An 18,072-nucleotide genomic window follows, 5' to 3' on the forward strand; every position below is an offset into this window, starting at 1 on the left:
TCTATAACTGTAAGTCTATGTTTCACTTCTTGCAGATTATTTTGCACATGTTATCAGGCTGGTACAATAACTACCTTTTATTCTATAAAACCTTTTCTATTTTACTTATTCTAATTCAGAGCAGCTGGTCAACATTGTGAAGTGTTTAATCACACTTCAAACAACAGATATGCTAAGGAATATTGAACATGTTATGTTCTACACAGAGAAAAAAAATAACATACAAAAGAAAATTCAGCATTGTGTCTAGGTCTATAAATGTCCTGAAGTCTTTTAAAGCTTTCCTAATTTGTCCCCATCTTGTTCTGTCACAGATAGATTTCTACCCAAGAGAAGACACTGATTTTTGAACATTCTGTATAAGTGATTCCCAATGTTCATCAGGCATGAGGAAGCTAAGCCATAATCCATATTTTCTTTCTTCCAAGAACACTGAAAAAACAAAACCCTGAAACTGAAGAACGTGCCAATATTGTCCTTTAGCGACTATGATACAAGATGAAAGACACTGTTTTTAAGCAGCTGCAAAAATGTATTCTCTTTGCCTAAAAATAGAACAAACCTTAGTATTTAAAATTTTTTTGAAATCTCAGTTTTCTTTTTTTTCATAGGAATAACTTGATAGCAACCTTACTGCACTCTCTCTAGTGCTGCCTCATAGCCCCATTAATGCATGCACCCCAGAGATAAGGCCCTTCCCCACCCCACCCCTTCCCCAATCCTGCTAGTATTCTGCGTTCCATTGACAATCAAGTCTCTATACAGGCAATGACAGTCCATGCTTCCACATAATTCCTACAGGCACTCTAGAGAAGTAATTTCCAACCAGGTCAATCAGTTCTTCAGTGCCTTGCAGGGGTTTACCAAAAATGAAATATAAGTGCCCAACACTGAGAATTATCAGCAACCAGCCTTCAGTTCCATTATAAAACACAACGCAGCATATAAAAGCAATGCTAAAAGTACAGAAAAGTGCTCTCCTATTATTTTTGTACTAAGCATTAAACATCAACATGGTAAAAAGGTAATTAACATGCTAGCACCTATGAGAAGTGGATAAGAACTGCTTTGCAGTATGTACCTGAGTGATTAGTTTTATGAAAAACTTTGGTTCCTTTTTTGATCTGCCTTTTGAAGCATTAATAGAAAGGTGAGAACAGAAATGAACAAGTGATACTAAAGCTATGAGCAGGGCAGAATATGTGAGGCCACTTCAAATACAAGATAAATAGACTGAGCTGAACACTTTCAGCTACAATTCATATTCTCACAAAACTGTAGGGAAATTACTACTGTTCAAATTTAAGCCAGGATTCTATTTCAACACAATTAGTAAAATAGCCATTTAAAATGCCTAACATTTTAAGTGAAATTATCTTGTGGGAAAGTCAGTCCCACAAGTGAAAATGAGATATCATGGGTAAAAAAAGGCACACCTGACAAATCAGAAAGCATACCATAAACACATTATAAAGGCCTTCTTTAAAAACTGGAGCCCAATTAGTTAATAATTGAGCTTGTTCAGGTTTTCAGAAAAGAAACCACCTTCTGAGTACATAGATCCTTCTATCGAGAGTCTAAGAAACAGGTGCCTATATATCAACCCTCTAAAAACTAACAATGCCTAAAAAGCACTTTCACTTGCCAGGGTGAATACTTCCTGTTAACTTCCCTATTGCCAATACATAAGAACCACACTTTTGATTTCAGAAGACTTGGACATTGTGGTTGTTTCAAGCCATTTTGAACAATAAAACAGCACTGTTCTCAAAAGAAGCAATACTACCCATCCTTGTTTGCAACTAGTTGTGCCACCCCATTTCTTGTGCTGCTATGAATATACCAGCACATAAAGAATTTTTATATTAAATTATTTGTTACTAATTTTTTTTCTTCCTGGCACAAGGGATGACAAGCAGACAAAATACAGGCCAGGACAGTTTAAAGTGACAGTAAAACTACCCTGTAGGTAAACCTTGATGGCATCATTCCAAAATAATTATTTAACATATCACTCTTCAAATGTATTTCTAAGTAAGCATTCACAAATTTCTTCCAAGTGCTTAGATAATAACAGTGAGTACACAACATTTTTGTGGTAAGCATACCACTGAAATCTTGTGACCCTGATGAACACAGACGTTTTCTCCAGAAGCTGTTATAAAGTTTAACATTACAGAGCCTCTTCTCTTGCAGATCAAAGTAAGAGCTTTCTCACTTGAAGGCTTCCTTAATTTTCAAGGCCTCATTTACCCAATAATTGTCCCTAATTTTTAAAAATTGTCATATATAAGGAAAAAACTAAGCTATTCAAGATATTCCATTTACATGACTGAAATCTAGGATTTCTTTACTGAAAATAAATTTTCATGAGAACATATTTAATATTTTATATCATGCTTCCAGCTTAAATAGTTAATACTTTTCCCTTAGAACATTTATCCTTTGATTATATTCAAGCATTGGAAAAACTTGGATGCCCCAGAGCCAGGTGAAATCTTAACATAGATGTTTGACGGGGCAGCAGCAGCTGGAAAGAGGTATGTACAAAGCAGAGCCGGTCATTACTCCTGAAACATGCATGAAACCATGAGGGGTGGTAAGATGGAATTGACACTGCAACTTTTTTGTCCCTTCCTCAGCAAATACACCCTTTCTATCACACCCAGTACTTCCAACTTGAAGTACTGCAGCAGAAAACACCTTAGCAACCTAGCCACTTCAAAACTTTTGTTGTTCCTATTGTTCCAGTAGAACAATAATCAATGTGATTCAGAGTCCAGTTTCCATTACTATTGACCCTCTTACCTACAGCAAAATCAGTATCACAGAATCATAGAATGATTTGGGTTGGAAGGGACCTTTTGAGGTCATCTAGTCCAAATCCCCTGCAGTGAGCAGACACATCTTCAACCAGATCAGGTGGATAGAATATCCTTGAGCAAGCTCCAAGTCAAAATTATGACATTGTTTAATTTGTGTATGAGCTAAACAAAAAACATTTTTACAAAAGCCTAATAAGTTCAGAAAGTGGTAACCGATTATAAACAGGAAAAAAGTTTAGAGAGCAAATGGCTGTAGCCACTCTACAATTTGCAGATTTACTACAGACATCTGATTTCTAAACAAGGCAGCACTCACAAGAAAACTTAACCAAATAGGCCCACTGTTTATCCCCAGGATTACTCTAGCTGACAGTGCTATCTAAAAAAAAAGATAAATGTAAATTTGATAATATTTCCAATAGATTTTATTGCTACATACTTTTTAGAGACTCAAAAAAAGCTACTTTGTAAACCCTGAAGTTGGTCATCTGGCTCACATTTTCCTTATTATGTATTCTTGGCAGTCAGTACAAAGAATGGGGGAGGAAGAAATGCATTAGAAATCTAGAAAACCGCTGCTTGTAGCTCAGATAAAAATTCTACACCTGAACAGTGTTTATTAAGTTATCTATAGAACTGATGCAGAACTTTACTCAAAACAAGTATTTATTGTGAAACCAAATCTTCAATAAATTGCCTAACGAGTTATTCAATTATGTATTTAGACTTAATTACTTGTCTGAAAATCTCACACACAATTCTAAAAAAGTATTGTTTTGTTTCCAGAACTCTTCAGACTGAAAAGTTTTCATTTCATACTTAAACTTCTCTAAACATACACAACTCAATGAGACATTACTCATGAAATGTGACTAATATAGTATACATATGTTTTGGCTCTACCTCTGTCTCAGTCAGAAAGCAGCTGCTTTGTCTCTTAGCTAAACCATTTAACAAAATGGGTAACACATGCCTTGTTATAGACCTCTAGTTACCACAATTAATATCTGATTTACAGAAAGAGCCTTAGCAATTATAAAGAGTAAATCACCACAAAGCAGAAGGCTACCATTTTAACAAGTAATATCAAAAGTAGGATGAGTTAGACTTCACATTTAGAAACGTTATTCAAAGTACAGCCCCCCTGCTCCAGGATATTACCTCTTACCCTAGGGAAAGAATGTTGGCAAAGCCTGTTTTACCCCATGGAAGGCACTTTAAGACTGTCAAACTTTGAAAGAGTATTCATTTCAACAATTTGGATCTAATTCATAACTTCACTCTTTTATTAAATCCACTTTAGGTTAACATACAGATAAGGATACCTGGTTTTATGACAACCACAGAACTACTCTGAATCTGCTAAAACGGTAGGTGGACTTCTTTCCTAAAAGTATATTATTAACCTAAAGCTTAACAGGGAAAAAATGCTGTGTAAAGATTTATGTAAAAAATTATTGCGTGTTTAAAATGTTTTAAAGATTATGTTTGTAGCCTCCTCCCCCTGCCTGAAAAGTGTACAACCTGTAAAGATTCAGGGGTATTAAGTTATCTTGTTTACTTTCAAGTGTAAAGACAAAGACAGAGAGATTATTGTTACTAAGCATTTAGGGTTGAAAATCATTATTTGTACAACCAAGAAAAATGCATTTGAATCTCTCATTTTAATTAGTTCAGCTACATACATGCCAAATGTTTCATTAAATGCTTTACAAAATCTTGTTGCTACTAACAAAAATAACACACTAGGAAACTTAAGTAAATGCAATTAAGACAATATTTTCCTTATTAGCTGGAAAAAGTTGGGGTTTATTTCCCAGTTTCTTTTCATGTTAAGAACAGTTTTTAGAACACTAGAGTCTAATTAAAGGATATCAAGAGTTAAAAGTTGTTCCATGTTCTTTATGCGTTAGAAACCCCTGCCAACTAGTCCTCTAGGCTTTAAATATTGTTTTGACGGATTGCATTTTCATTTCCAGTCACAAAGAAATTATTCTCCATAGTCAACACACGAGCAGACCTCCACCAGCTCAGTGAAAGCCAGATACATTGTTCCGTGCAAGAATGAAGACTTTGCAAACTACTTTTTTTTTGTTTGTGTTTGTACATTTGGTAAATTCAGCACCACCTATACAGCAAGAAGCACTCCAGTTTTACGAGTACGATACAGATGTTACCATGAGAAGCCTGATCCCACAAGATTATGAAAAGCAATCCACGGATTTAAGAAAGGTATTTTATTTATATTATCAGTTTAATATTTTTAACTGCTAAGCATTATGTGAATAAGGTGTTACATGCATGTATGAAAGTTTTATAGAAAAATCTTATAAGAATAGCAAAACATACATTGGTTTCAGATATAGGGAAAGCCATAAATTAAAACCACAAAGATACCACCCTTGCTACAGTTTCAGAAACCCACAAAAGACCGGCTTTCACAAATAAGACTAAAGCATCATTTTCAATTCTGCTGTAGTTATATGCCTACTGCTGTAAGGGTTTCAGGAATGGGAACATTCAATAGTTTGAGTAACACTGTATTAACACAGTAAGTTTGATTAAAAACAAGGAGGGCAATTTTATTTATAATTTCTTTTTTATATCAAAGTAATACTTGAAACAGTACTTTTTATTGGACATAACCTGTCAGCATAAACCACAGTGCCTTCTGACTTAACGAACTATGAAGTTTTTTGCCTTGGTTTTCCAGGGGTGGGTTGTTTGGGTTTTTTGCAACTCAACGGTTTAGCAGTCCTGAACTACTATGGAACATCCAGTCCTGCAGTAGTCACCTACGTTATTAACACTTCGAGAGTCTTAAAGGTAGCAATAAAGACTATTCCTCACAGCACTCACCAGCACCCCCAAACGGTCAATTCTGAATTTTTTTTTCCCTGTGCGCTCCACATATATGCCTTTTAATTGAAATACCTAGGTAGAAGACACAAAAAGAGACTGACAGGGACAGTTAAAAATCTCTTGTTTAGGTCCTGCCAGAGGCAGTCTGAACATACACATCAAGAGAATGAGATACAATATTGTTCAGGAAGACCAAAGAAAAACTAACAATGATTGCCCCAAGATTAGTTGCCAAGGAAAATACCACATATCCAAACAAAGTGGTAACAAGCAAGTATTAATAAATTCGAGGAAGTTTTTCATTAATATTAACTGTACTTGTTACAATAACTTAGTCTGCCAAACAAGAAAAAAACGACAGTAAAAGGTAATTAGTACAAGTAAAAAACTGCAGCACATATATATAAATCACTTCTGTATACCTTTTTATTATTTTCCCAATTGTACTTAAATTATAGCTTTCCACTGTTAGACTAAAAACAGCAGCTGCATATTTATATTAAACAATGTCTAAGGTATTTTTAAAACTGACATCTGCCACAGTGATCAAGTAACACATTCATAAACCTATGAAAGAGACCATTTAAATGACTCTTAACTAATAGGTACCTATCTGCTCACAACTGAGTAAGTTTTTTTAAAAAAATACAAAAAATATTAACTTTAACTAGTTCGGCACAGCATCAGATGTCATTCATTACTAAAACAGTTCTAATAAGAATACACTACTGTTTCAGTAAAAAGAACAAGGAGTATACCTACAAGGAAACTGTGCCAATGGATGTGCCACAGACCAAAGTCCATACTGGTAATGCTATAAACTAGAGGTCTTCTGAAGGGCAACAGTTCTGCTTAGGATAATTCTAGGAATGCAGTCGGTCATTATTTCCATCAGGTCAGTTCTCCAATTACATGTTTTCATTGCAAAATAATAAATTAGTACCGTATGTGCCACAAATACATCTATACAAGTTCCAGTGTTCCCAATTTAAACCAAGGGATGTGCAACAAGTCTTCTATTCATTTAGTGCACAAATTCTAGCTCCCAGAATATTTCAAGTGTTAACTCTGAAATACAAGCCAACAATTTCCTCAAACATACCCAGTCAGAAATCTACCTTGCATGACAAATTTAACTCCTTACTGTGTGCTTGAACACACAGTTAGAAAAGAAAAATTTAGGGACAATATCAGACAAAATCTATTTGTGTTAGTGATCAACAAAATGAAGCAAACCTTGGTCTACTATTACAGAAAAGGTCAGCTAAGCAAAGCTTATTACAATGATTATTATTTGAAACCATAGCCACCCCATCACTGAATAAAAATATTAGTTTAAGAACATGAAATATTAATTTCCACAACAGAACTGTACAATTAGACACCATCTCATAACTAGACTAATTCATTCAATTGAACAAACAATCAGCGTTACAGACCTTTGTGTTTTTTAAAGGCGAAGGTTAATGTGGTTTTGTATGGGTAGTTTATGTCTGTGGAGTAAAGTTCAAGAAGAAGGTGGAATTTAAGTGTGTAAGTAGGACAATGTTCCTTCAGGGTATTCCCTACATACACAAGTAATGGACTTTCTGTGGTTATAATCCAAACAATCTTCTGCACTGGTATTCCACAGCTAGAAATTTTTATAGCTGACCAGCAAATACTTCCAATATACTGGTTATTTATACTACTTTTTTTGGGGGGGGGAGGGGACACAATGACACAGACGGACTGTTTCATTTTACAGATTTTACAGTATTCTGCAAATAATCAGTTTCACTTTTTGCTGACATTTCACACTTGCAGAAATTATTTGTACGCTGTAGTCTGCAAAGAACTCACAGGCATTCTCTTTCACAGATCACACCTCCAGTAAGATACTGTACTAGAAATCTAGACCTGGTACAGATATGCTGTGTCAGCAAACGTTTTTCATACAAACATATCAAAAGCGTCCCTTTTGAGCCAAACATGCTACAATAGAAGTGCAGTAGTTCTATTATAAGTCCATCAACGAAGAAGTCTCTACTGGCACGGATACCTCAGCGAAGGACCAGGTCTTCACATGCCTAATCAACCTATCTGTGGAAGTGAAACATTTTTGCAGAAACCTTCTGTAAGATTTGCTGCTTGAGTCTAACTGTTCGGCTCACACCCCACAGCTTCTCCACAACCAACTCTGAAAAAGCTCTTACCCTACACAGAAGTTTCATGCTACAACTGCTAAACTGTTGCCAGCACTCTAACCTGGGTATAAAAGCTGTAGAATAAACCAACCTATCCCAAACTTCAGAAAAACAGCAGTCAAAAAAGAGCCATAGCCTGGATAGACAGATGCAGGAAAGAGCCAAGGAATGGATGATTCACTTGCTAAAAACAGTCAAAGTGACAGAGGCTGGCCAAGATATTTGTTTCTCAGGCTTTATGTCAAGTTTGAGGGTTTTATTTTGCAGAATACAAGAAGTCCCCACAGTAAAATATATGCAAGCAAACAACTACTAAATAAAACAAAGTATCAAATCAAAAGTAACTTGACAGTGTTACTTTCACATTGCTCTAGTGGATGAACTACCTGTGTGCTACATCCCTGATTTGGGGGGGAGGGGAAGCAGGAGCAGAGGTAAAGAATTTAAAAACAAAATTAAAATAATCAGTTTACTTGTAAGCAGTCACAGTGCATAAAAAGCTCTCTTCAGCAGGGGACCGTACTCCTGCCAGGGCCTGATCCTTAAGCACATTTAAAGGAAAATATCTTCCACACTCAATAATGTACTTTTCCCCATGTGTTTTCAATAGCAACACAGACGAAAAACCATACTGTATTACTCTGTCCTACAACTATTCCCCATCAAAAAGGACAACAAATGATGCTAGCCAAGCACAACTGCCACAGTCAACCTAAAAATCCCCTTAACTTTAACATATGAAAGTCATAGCATAACCCACTGTGAGTGTACTGTAATTCTAGAAATATGTAATTCTCTAAAATTCCTATGATATTCAAGGAAAACCTGACTACCATTTCCTGCATCACAAAAGGCCCTTTCTGTTAGCAGCCCAAGTGTTAAAACAGACTCAAGTGCAGTTAATGGAAATTAATTGCTGAATTTCAGCCAATACTTGAAAGGAACATGTTTATAAACTAAGTTGCCCTGCAACTAGAAAGATGCAATAATTATCTCAAAAGGGAATTCTGAATAAGTTCAAATGCAAGGAAACATTTTACAAAAAAAATACAACTTACATTCACAAGAGTCCCATCAAATTTTGCATGATGTGAATAATCTATCTTCAGAACTGTTTTTTTGTAGACACCCATTGCTTACATATTCCTTCCCCAACACATAGTCTGTATTTTCTCTCTATTTTTATTGTGTCTACTGTTCTTTCCTAAAAAAGTTTAATTTCCTAAAGAACACTAGTAGCACCACCTTCCCTTCTTGCCTTTTGAAGTGAAGAGCTCATCTACAAAAGGGCTAATATATTACATTAGTCATCCAGCATATCCAGTAGAGTATTTTAAAATAAAGTGTCACAAGGGAGTATGTTGTAGGAAGCTCATTTTTAAAAGACCTGCTATTTCAGATCCTTGTAATACTCTATGGCTTTTGTTTGCTGTTTATTTTTTAAAATAACATTTACTCTCAACTCAAAGGATGGAACAAATGTTTCTTTTGACACTTCCCTAAGACTGCAAGGGGATGACAGTGAACGCAATGTACAACCAACAAAGGATACAAGTAAGTTAATTTATATGAATACTGTAACATTTAAGCTCTCTAAAAGAATGTTTTAAATATGAAAATTTAATATACAAAGGATGACAAGGGATATAGAATTAATATTTTCATTTATTAATATCTTTCATATCTCCTGTGGAAAGTCTTCTAACATCAGATGGAGCAGGCAGAAAAAATTTAAAGGATCCTCAGGTAAACTCCAAATACACAAAGCACAGCTTCTAAGAATCTCTACAGACTAACCCAGTCATATTTGTTGTAGAGGTGTACCCAAGTTCAAGTTAGGCAAAACAACTAAGGGAAAAGGAATACACACCCCAATGAGTTCCACAGTTTAACAAGTATGATGAAATATCATGTGATTAAATTACTTAAATAGATTTCTTCGAAGAACTGGCTGTTCTCACAATTTACATCCAATGATCAGGTTAAAATACCTCAGGAACATTCTTCACTAGCCTATGTTTCCTACAGGCTCTGAGCTGTGTTTTCCAGATTTGTCCTAACAAGCCACCATGATTTCTAAATACAAAAGTAACAATGTCATGCCAAACAGAGCACTAGAAAAAGACACACATTTTGGTGTATCTGTGATGTAAACTTCCAAAAGTAACTGATGCTCCAGCAAGACCACTGGCATGTCAACTTCCAAAATTGTAATCCAGGTTACTTATTGCCAAATAGCATCTGTCAACAAACCCCCATCAGAAGTGGTAGAAATTTCTAAGAACAGAACTTCTAGTCACAGACAATCATAGTGACTGTTGCCTTTTAAATAGTGACAACATTATTCACATTTTCCATTTCATACAGTCTAGCATATGACAAACAAGACACTAAATCAAAAAAGCAAATGGGACAGAACTCTGAAATCTAACAAATGGTTATATTCACAAAACTAACACTCAGGATCTCAATTCTGTTCTCTGCAGTACTTCTGTAAGGGGGGGAAAAATTAATCTATTATACATACTGGATTGGCTTCCCAGTATTGACTGGCTACTTCTATAGCCCTCTACTGGTTGTGGAAGATCCTGTTTTGCTGTGTCATAACAAACTAACTAGCGGTATGACACTACTCTGTATTACAGACAGACCGATTGGGAAGCTAACCAAAAATCTCACAATATAGAAAACGCAATAGATGACATAGCAGTGGTGATGAAAATGGATTGAAAGCCAAATTCATTATATGTATTTTAAAATTGCTGCCATACAGGATTAATGCAAAGCAGAAGTGACTAATACTCTACTGATGTCTATGAGAAACAGGAAAAGCCATAATGGGCTTAAATCTGCATTAAAAAAAGATACAGAGTTTCTCTCACTACTTAAAATAACAGCTGTTAAAAAAAATAAGAACTCAGGAAAAAAGGAACAGATTGCCTGAAGTAATTATATAATCATAGTTGCTGGAGTTTTTATAAAAAAGGATTAGACAAAATAGTAGCTAGGAGTAACAGAGCATACATGACCCTGCCAAAAACGCTCCAGTGCAATGACAGTATCAAATGTGCGCACTGCCAGATGTTTGTCCTGCATGGATTTCTCTTTTGAAAAGAATGGTTCTAAAGATGACATTTAACATGGCCACAGAGTTGCAGTTGTCATATACACAATACTCTAAGGCAATTAAAGAATGAAACTGAATTAAGATCAATTAACAGCTTTTCAAGAAATGCTCAGATAACATACATAGGGAAATTACGCACAATAAAAATAATATAAACCTCAAAATTGAATATTGAATCTTTTCAGAACTTGATGTGAATCAATGTCTACATAATCTAATGATGGAAATTGTAAAAGATATTAGTGAAATTTCCATTTTGAATATTCAGGCTTAAGTTAAAAGTTAACTGTCATCTCAAAATCATTTCCTTTCAGATTTACCTACTTGTCTGCTCTGTGTGTGTTTAAGCGGATCAGTGTACTGTGAGGAAATAGACATTGAAGCTGTACCCCCACTGCCAAAGGAAACAGCATATCTTTATGCACGATTTAACAAAATAAAAAGGATAGCAGTCTCAGATTTTGCTGACATTCGTAAGTAATGTTTGAATTTCAATTTCCATTCACCTGATAGTACATTTGAACCTGTTGTCCCTTAATAGTATCCCAAGATCACCAAAATAAGAAATATTTTATACTTTGCTAGATTTCATTATGTGTATTAATTATTTAATTCAATGCTTGTATTAGAACAGGAACTGTGAAGGCAATATGGAAACCCATTTTGGCCCATGTATCCATCTTTATATTCCCACACAATCAGAGAAAAAGCAGATTACTAAAAATAAAATTCAACTCTGCATCCCAGCCAGTCTTAAATGACCAGGTATTTTTTCCCTTCAAATGCTCCAGGGACTTATCTGCCAGTGCTCTCTCTCTCCAAGATGAGAAATTCTGTGAATATCTGAAATCATGTTGCCTCTAAGAAAGGGGAAAAAAAAAAAGAGAAAAGGATCCAAAGTATTTCCTTACTTTTTTTTAATTCAAGACCTCGAGGAAAGCCAAATGTGGATTTTTATCCATATTTTAATAGTAGTTACATTTGTAGATGACAATCACGATGCGCAGCCAGTGTAACAGTTGACATATGCAACCATATGTTTCACATGCCATGTAATTATGAATTCCATATTTAGATTTTCATTTCTTTTGTGTAAAGCTACCTTGAGAAGGATTGATTTTAGTGGAAATAGGATAGAAGAAATAGAAGATGGAGCCTTTTCAAAGCTTCTGTTATTGGAAGAACTTTCTCTTGCTGAAAATCGACTTCTAAAACTTCCTGTTCTACCTCCCAAACTAACAACATTTAATGCAAACCAAAACAGAATCAAGAGCAGAGGAATCAAAGCAAATGCCTTCAAGGTAAGTAAAAGACCATTTATGTAACTAAATAAAATTAGTAACCAGACTATCCAGCATACCACCAAATTAATTTTTCTGTGCTTTTGTAATTTAAGAAACCAGCTACGATGAAGCAGCTTTCCAGCTTTTGTTTCTAAGGCACTTTGGAATAATAGTCCTTTGTGCATTCACTCTCATGTCATTCATACAAAAAAAAACACTTTTCTACGAAATATCTTCTCTACTTACTTTCTCTTACATGCAAAGAAAAACTTGATTTAAAAAACTGATGGTTCAAATACAGTTCTGAGGACCATATAAAAACAAATAAACAAGGGTAGAGCTTTGTAGTGGTCTCAAGTTTTCAGTATCAGATAATCAGCTATGAATTTCCAAAACATCAGCCTGTTCTATGAGTTTCTTGATACAATAGAATTGAACATTCACAGCAAAAGAATGTTTTCTGTTAGATCGCTTTACAGGCTTTCTATGTGATCAGAAAAACATACTGATGTCTTGTAACAGGCACAAGTTACTTAACCTCAGGTAAGCAATAACAGCATTAATAATCTCTCTCTCTTTCTATTAGAAGCTGACAAATTTGGCCTACCTCTACTTAGGACATAATGCACTGGAATCTGTTCCCCTTAACTTACCAGAAAGTCTGCGCATTCTCCACCTTCAGGTACTTTTGAAGTATTTCCTTAACATTGTATTACAAATAGGCTCATTAACTACATACTTCAAACCAAACCCACCATCATTTAAAACAGTTCACACTGCAGTTGTGCTACAATTGTGTAATGCTCCTCCAAATAAAACAATTTACCTCTAATCTGTATGGCCATTCAGTGTTCAGAAGTTGTCTATCAGCTAATTACCGTGCAAGAATTTGTCATTAGTTTCTGCATATCAAGGATAGGGAATGGTAAAACATAAGCAATAATCTTTTATCAACAATGTATTTCAAACATCAGTAACAACCTAAACTGCTTATCAGCTCATTGACTGGTTTGAAGAGACTTGATTCCTACATATCTATAGTAGACACAAAACAATCCCAATGACAATAAAATGGGAGGGTAAGAGGAATAAAATTAGTTTAAAAATTCTTCAACATATATGGGTGTGTGTATATACTTATGTGTGTATTTATTAAAAATTGTTTTGTTTTGCAGTACAACAATATTACTACAATCACCGATGACACATTCTGCAAATCTAATAACACACGTTACATCCGCACACATATGGATGAGATAAGGATGGAAGGCAATCCGATCCTCCTGGCAAAGCATGTTAATGCTTTTTCCTGCCTGAGAACACTGCCTGTAGGAACATACTACTAGCCACTACTTATGTAATGATAACATGCCAAAACTTAAACATGGTAACAGATGATCATCTTTTTCCTCTGTTTACACGTTTATATCCTCTCCCTTACTAATGCCATTTCCCCTGCATACCCAGAACATGTTACCATGTTGAAATGTGGTTCTCCTCTGAACAGCCACTTTATTTAGTAGTTACAATGTCACCCATGCTTTCAGAATCTTTTCTGTTAATGCAAGTGTAAAAATACATACATGCACACATATCAACTTTTATTTCACCCCATATTCTTTACATGTAGGTAAAAACCACACAAGCAACTGCTTGTTCACATTCTTCACCAGTACCCAGAAAAAGCACTGCATTTTAGTTTCAAGTAAATGCAAAACATTCTTTGAGCAAACTAAAGAGGCAAAAATACATCTTAATTCCAATCCCACTTTTTAAATCTGAAATGAAACTTTCTCAGTTGATCTTCAAAAGTGTATTGGATGAAGCTGGATACAAAACAAAGTGTTATGTTTAGAAACAGAACTTCTCAAAGCTTTCTTAAAAACTTGCTTTGTTGAAAATTAGAGTAATTCCTATTTAGGCTTAGCGTATCAAGCAACATAGCAATTGGATCTTTTCAAAGATGTGTTAAATCTCCTTCTACTATTTTGTTATCAAAATAATCTAACAAGATTGTGTGTATAGACATGTATTTTATTTTTACACAAGGTATTTTTAATGGAGATATGTAAATTTTGCTCAGCTGTACTCTCAAGAGTCAGTTTTGCAATCCTTGCTTCCTATTTTAATACAATGGTCAAAGTACAGCATAGTATGACACCAAGTACCTTTGTTACTGACAGATGACAGACCGAGCCTTGTTCTGCTGCTTTTTTTTGACAAGGAAATGTGACAATATAATTAACAGCAAAGCTGAATTAATGTTTTTACCTGTAATTAAGTAAGGTGTCATCTAGATGTCAGCACAAAGAAACAGAATTACCCTTGTACAACAATACTTTCACTAAGTAGGGAAAAATCAAATCAGATCTTTAAATCAAAAAAGTTAATTCTACCATTAATCTAAAAACACTGCTAATGTCAAAAAAATTAAACTAGCATCATTTCACTCAACTCCTTTAAACCATGCAGCATATTAAAAGCACAAATTGATGTGTGCAGGCCTCAGTCAGGTCACTTAAAACTAGACATAATTGATACAGGGCGCAATGTTTATAATGATACAACTATACATTTCATTTTCAGTTTCTCCCATGAAATACCTACCACAGGCATAAATGAATGCTACAAGTGTGCTAGTTACTGATAGCAGATCAACTTCGTACTAATTTTGAAGCTAGTATAGATTCCTAATTTGTAGAAATAGTTAAGTATCAAAATGCATGATGATGTATCACTACATCTAGAATACTGATTTTATGAGATATTTTGTATTAGTTCTGTTTATCTTATTGAGCTAAGCCTTGATTTGTTAGTGCTTGTGCTATGGGGAATTAAGTGCATGCTTAATTCTGAACATACTGATGCTCTGCTACTAAGAGTAGTGAGACCTAAGTGACTTTCAGTTACTTTTTAAGTGACTATGTCAAGCATCAACTGTGGATTCAATCCATCAATCTTTCTGGAAAGAGGCTGCAATTATGAAAAGCAAGACAAAAATATTTTTGCCCTGAACCCAAGACAGACATAGCAATCTCCAATATTTTCCATTTTAAGTTATTTGGTATAACAACAGAGAAACTCCATTGTCTTAATACAACTGAGAACAAAATCAACTCTGACAGTGAGAATACTTGGTTTTCATTTTCTCATGCATGTCATAAAAATTTGATGTTTCCTGGTTTTTAGGAAAAGGTAAAAAATAACGCCAAAGCATGTAAAAATACATTCCAACTTCAAGGCAAATTTATAGTAGGAAAAAATAAAAGCCACCAATGCTCTCATCCATCTTTTGATAAATGCCTAAGATGGAGAAAACACAGCCTAGTAACATTACATAAGCAGTGGCCTCTGATTTTATCCTCATCACAAATCATTATTACTAAAGCTCTTTCCAGTATTAGTAGGATCAGTAAATATCACCAAAACTCTTCCTGGGAAAACAATTATGTGTATACAAAAACTTGCATATATTTGTGTAATATATATACGCATGTAAACATTCTAAGACCTAACCACTACCACAGTATTAATTTCACATTAAGCTGTTGTATATATTTTTGACAAAGTACTAAATATCAATGTAACACTAATTAATGCTCTTAACACTTTGTAGGCAAACCAAAGTAAACAGCTGGTACCTTCTGAGTGCCTCATGCAGGCAATAAATTACCCAATATGTTTTAATTTACTGTCCCCATTCATGGCAAGGTCACTCATCAAAAGGTTAAGTGAGAAGGGCTTCAGTACGCAAGATTTTTTTTGCTTTCTATTTGTGTGACCAGTACTAATATCAAGCTGAATGTACACCATTCTATTTTTTCCTATCACTCATTTGTGTTCCGTATTTCCAATAAAACTTGGGGTTTTTTCCTTGTTTATCAATATCAGCTTCAACAATCTGTTCTGAGGAATGCCAACATGCTTCAGTTCTACAGATTCATAGCAGACTAAGGGTGCATCTAATCAGAAGATTATTTGCAGATGTAAATCCATTTGCAGACATATTTGTTGTGGCAATACAGTAAGACCAGTCACACAAGTAATGCCATACAAAAGACTTGTGGGACACTTCACTCACCCCTTCAAAATCTATTTAAAGCACTGCCTTGTAGATTTTCAGTAGAGTAGAGGAGCAGCAACAGAGGGTAGTAACAGTATGCTCAACTCTTGACTGTGCATGTGTGTGAAGCACAGAAGTTGTAGACTAACCTGTTTCAGTAAAAAACCACAACTGATAAAAAGCACAGTGTCAGGGAGTATATAATGCCAAGCACAAAATGCTTACACCTGAACATTGCTCTGCTCACACCAACCTAACCCTGCCCCTGCTTTCTAGGAAAGCCTGCTTACAGTCAAATCAATGTATAGTTTAAACTGCTTTTTTGCTTAATCAAATTTATCCATCCCACCATTATTCTTGGTAACTGGGAAAACTCTCACTACAAAACTGCCATTTGTGATGGTCAACTTATTAGAAATGCAGTGCTGTCCAACTCTGCTTGAAACTTGCAGTTGCCATTCATTTCAAATGTTCATTATTATCTGAAGTATTCAATCACTTCTACATTATTCCTTTCTCCTCAAGTACCAAAACTAACAGGTAAGAAAAAAAAGAATCCACCTTTCCTGGTTTTACACTACACTGTAAGAAAACTATTAGAAGCACTGTCTATTTCTACTTGACAGCCTGGGTAAGGCAAGCAGGTAGTGGGGAAAAAAAACAAACGAGATTACAGATGCCCAAGTGTGACTATTAACAGGATAAGACTGTCCACTTGTTTTTAAGCAAATGTTAAAAGCATACTTCTAGTCACATTCACCCAAATTGCTACAGAATATTAAGTTACAAATACACATTATCCTTAGCAATCTAGTTATTTCAATTTTCAGATTTGATCTTTGAACCCTTTATTAATTCTCTCACCTCAGAAAGTCTTCTATTTCTAAATTAAATCATTATTAATGTTAACAGAAGTAAGAAGGCCTGGGGAAAAAAAAACAGACCCACAAACAAAAAAACACTCTTCATAAGTCCATAGTCAATCATACTTGATAAATACTCGCCCAGATTGGTTTGCCTTTGTCCATGGAAAGAAAAATACCTTTACAAAGAATATTTGTCATCTTGACAAACTTGTGATATATGTCTTCACTGACTTTATCTTCACTCATCTTTTAGCAATGAATATATCCCTTCATTGTTTACACTCAACACCTGAACTAATACTTTTAAAAACTGTTTAAGATACACATGACAATTTAAAAATAATCTCCAGAGTTACCTCCTTTCTATTTTTGTACTGAGGTTTAAAATGACAAATATTTACAACAGTTCACTAAGTCACCATCCCAGAAACCACAGTGACTGCTGTCATGAGTCTGATCAAAGAATCAGGAAGCATCTAGTGAAGATGGGAAAAAAATTTTTAAAAACCCACACCGAAGCCCTAAAGTGCTTGGTGCTATACCTTCTCTATGGAGGGATTAAAGCCCTTAAACAACAAGCAGCAGGATTAGACAACATCAGTTTATTACTCAGCTGCGGACAGCATTTTCTTTTTAAAATGTTATCAGAAATTAGTGGGGTTTTTTTCTTTAATCTGGTTGATTAATAGAAATTAATTAATCTAGCACAGAACTCAGAAGGCCTAAAAGATTAAGAAAATAGGAAATAAAGCAGTTCCCACTTCATACTGCAGCTGAAAAGGGAAGATGGTGCTGAGCTTAATGACAGTAAATGCTTGAGCTAAATAAAACTGAAAACACCACACACAATGAAGCAGCTA

At 34.9% G+C, this 18,072-nt stretch overlaps 2 protein-coding genes across 11 annotated transcripts in view; one reads left to right on the forward strand and one right to left on the reverse strand.

The window, feature by feature from the left end:
• Nucleotides 1–18,072, reverse strand: part of CENPP (centromere protein P) — a 169,264-nt gene that overhangs the window by 134,243 nt on the left and 16,949 nt on the right. The window contains exon 7 of one of the 9 annotated variants that reach the window (XM_064454228.1): nucleotides 11,684–11,860. The exons of the other annotated variants lie outside the window; for them this stretch is intronic. Within the exon in view, the coding sequence (XP_064310298.1) occupies nucleotides 11,699–11,860 (162 nt within the window). The 3' untranslated portion in view covers nucleotides 11,684–11,698. Of the gene's footprint in view, nucleotides 1–11,683; nucleotides 11,861–18,072 lie in introns of those variants that run through there. 9 annotated transcript variants of the gene reach the window in all.
• OGN (osteoglycin) lies at nucleotides 3,905–16,168 on the forward strand. 2 transcript variants are annotated; one of them, XM_064454220.1, is made up of 7 exons: nucleotides 3,905–4,195; nucleotides 4,805–5,057; nucleotides 9,343–9,427; nucleotides 11,315–11,473; nucleotides 12,099–12,301; nucleotides 12,870–12,965; nucleotides 13,459–16,168. In XM_064454220.1, exons 2-7 carry the CDS (start codon nucleotides 4,890–4,892, stop codon nucleotides 13,627–13,629), a joined length of 882 nt encoding a protein of 293 aa, XP_064310290.1. In that variant the 5' UTR covers nucleotides 3,905–4,195; nucleotides 4,805–4,889; the 3' UTR covers nucleotides 13,630–16,168. The 2 variants fall into 2 exon arrangements, with proteins under 2 accessions (XP_064310290.1, XP_064310292.1); XM_064454222.1 differs by having other exon boundaries at nucleotides 4,829–5,057.

This window comes from Phalacrocorax carbo, chromosome 6 (genome assembly GCF_963921805.1).
Source record: "Phalacrocorax carbo chromosome 6, bPhaCar2.1, whole genome shotgun sequence".
In the NCBI taxonomy this organism is placed as follows: Eukaryota; Metazoa; Chordata; class Aves; order Suliformes; family Phalacrocoracidae; genus Phalacrocorax; species Phalacrocorax carbo.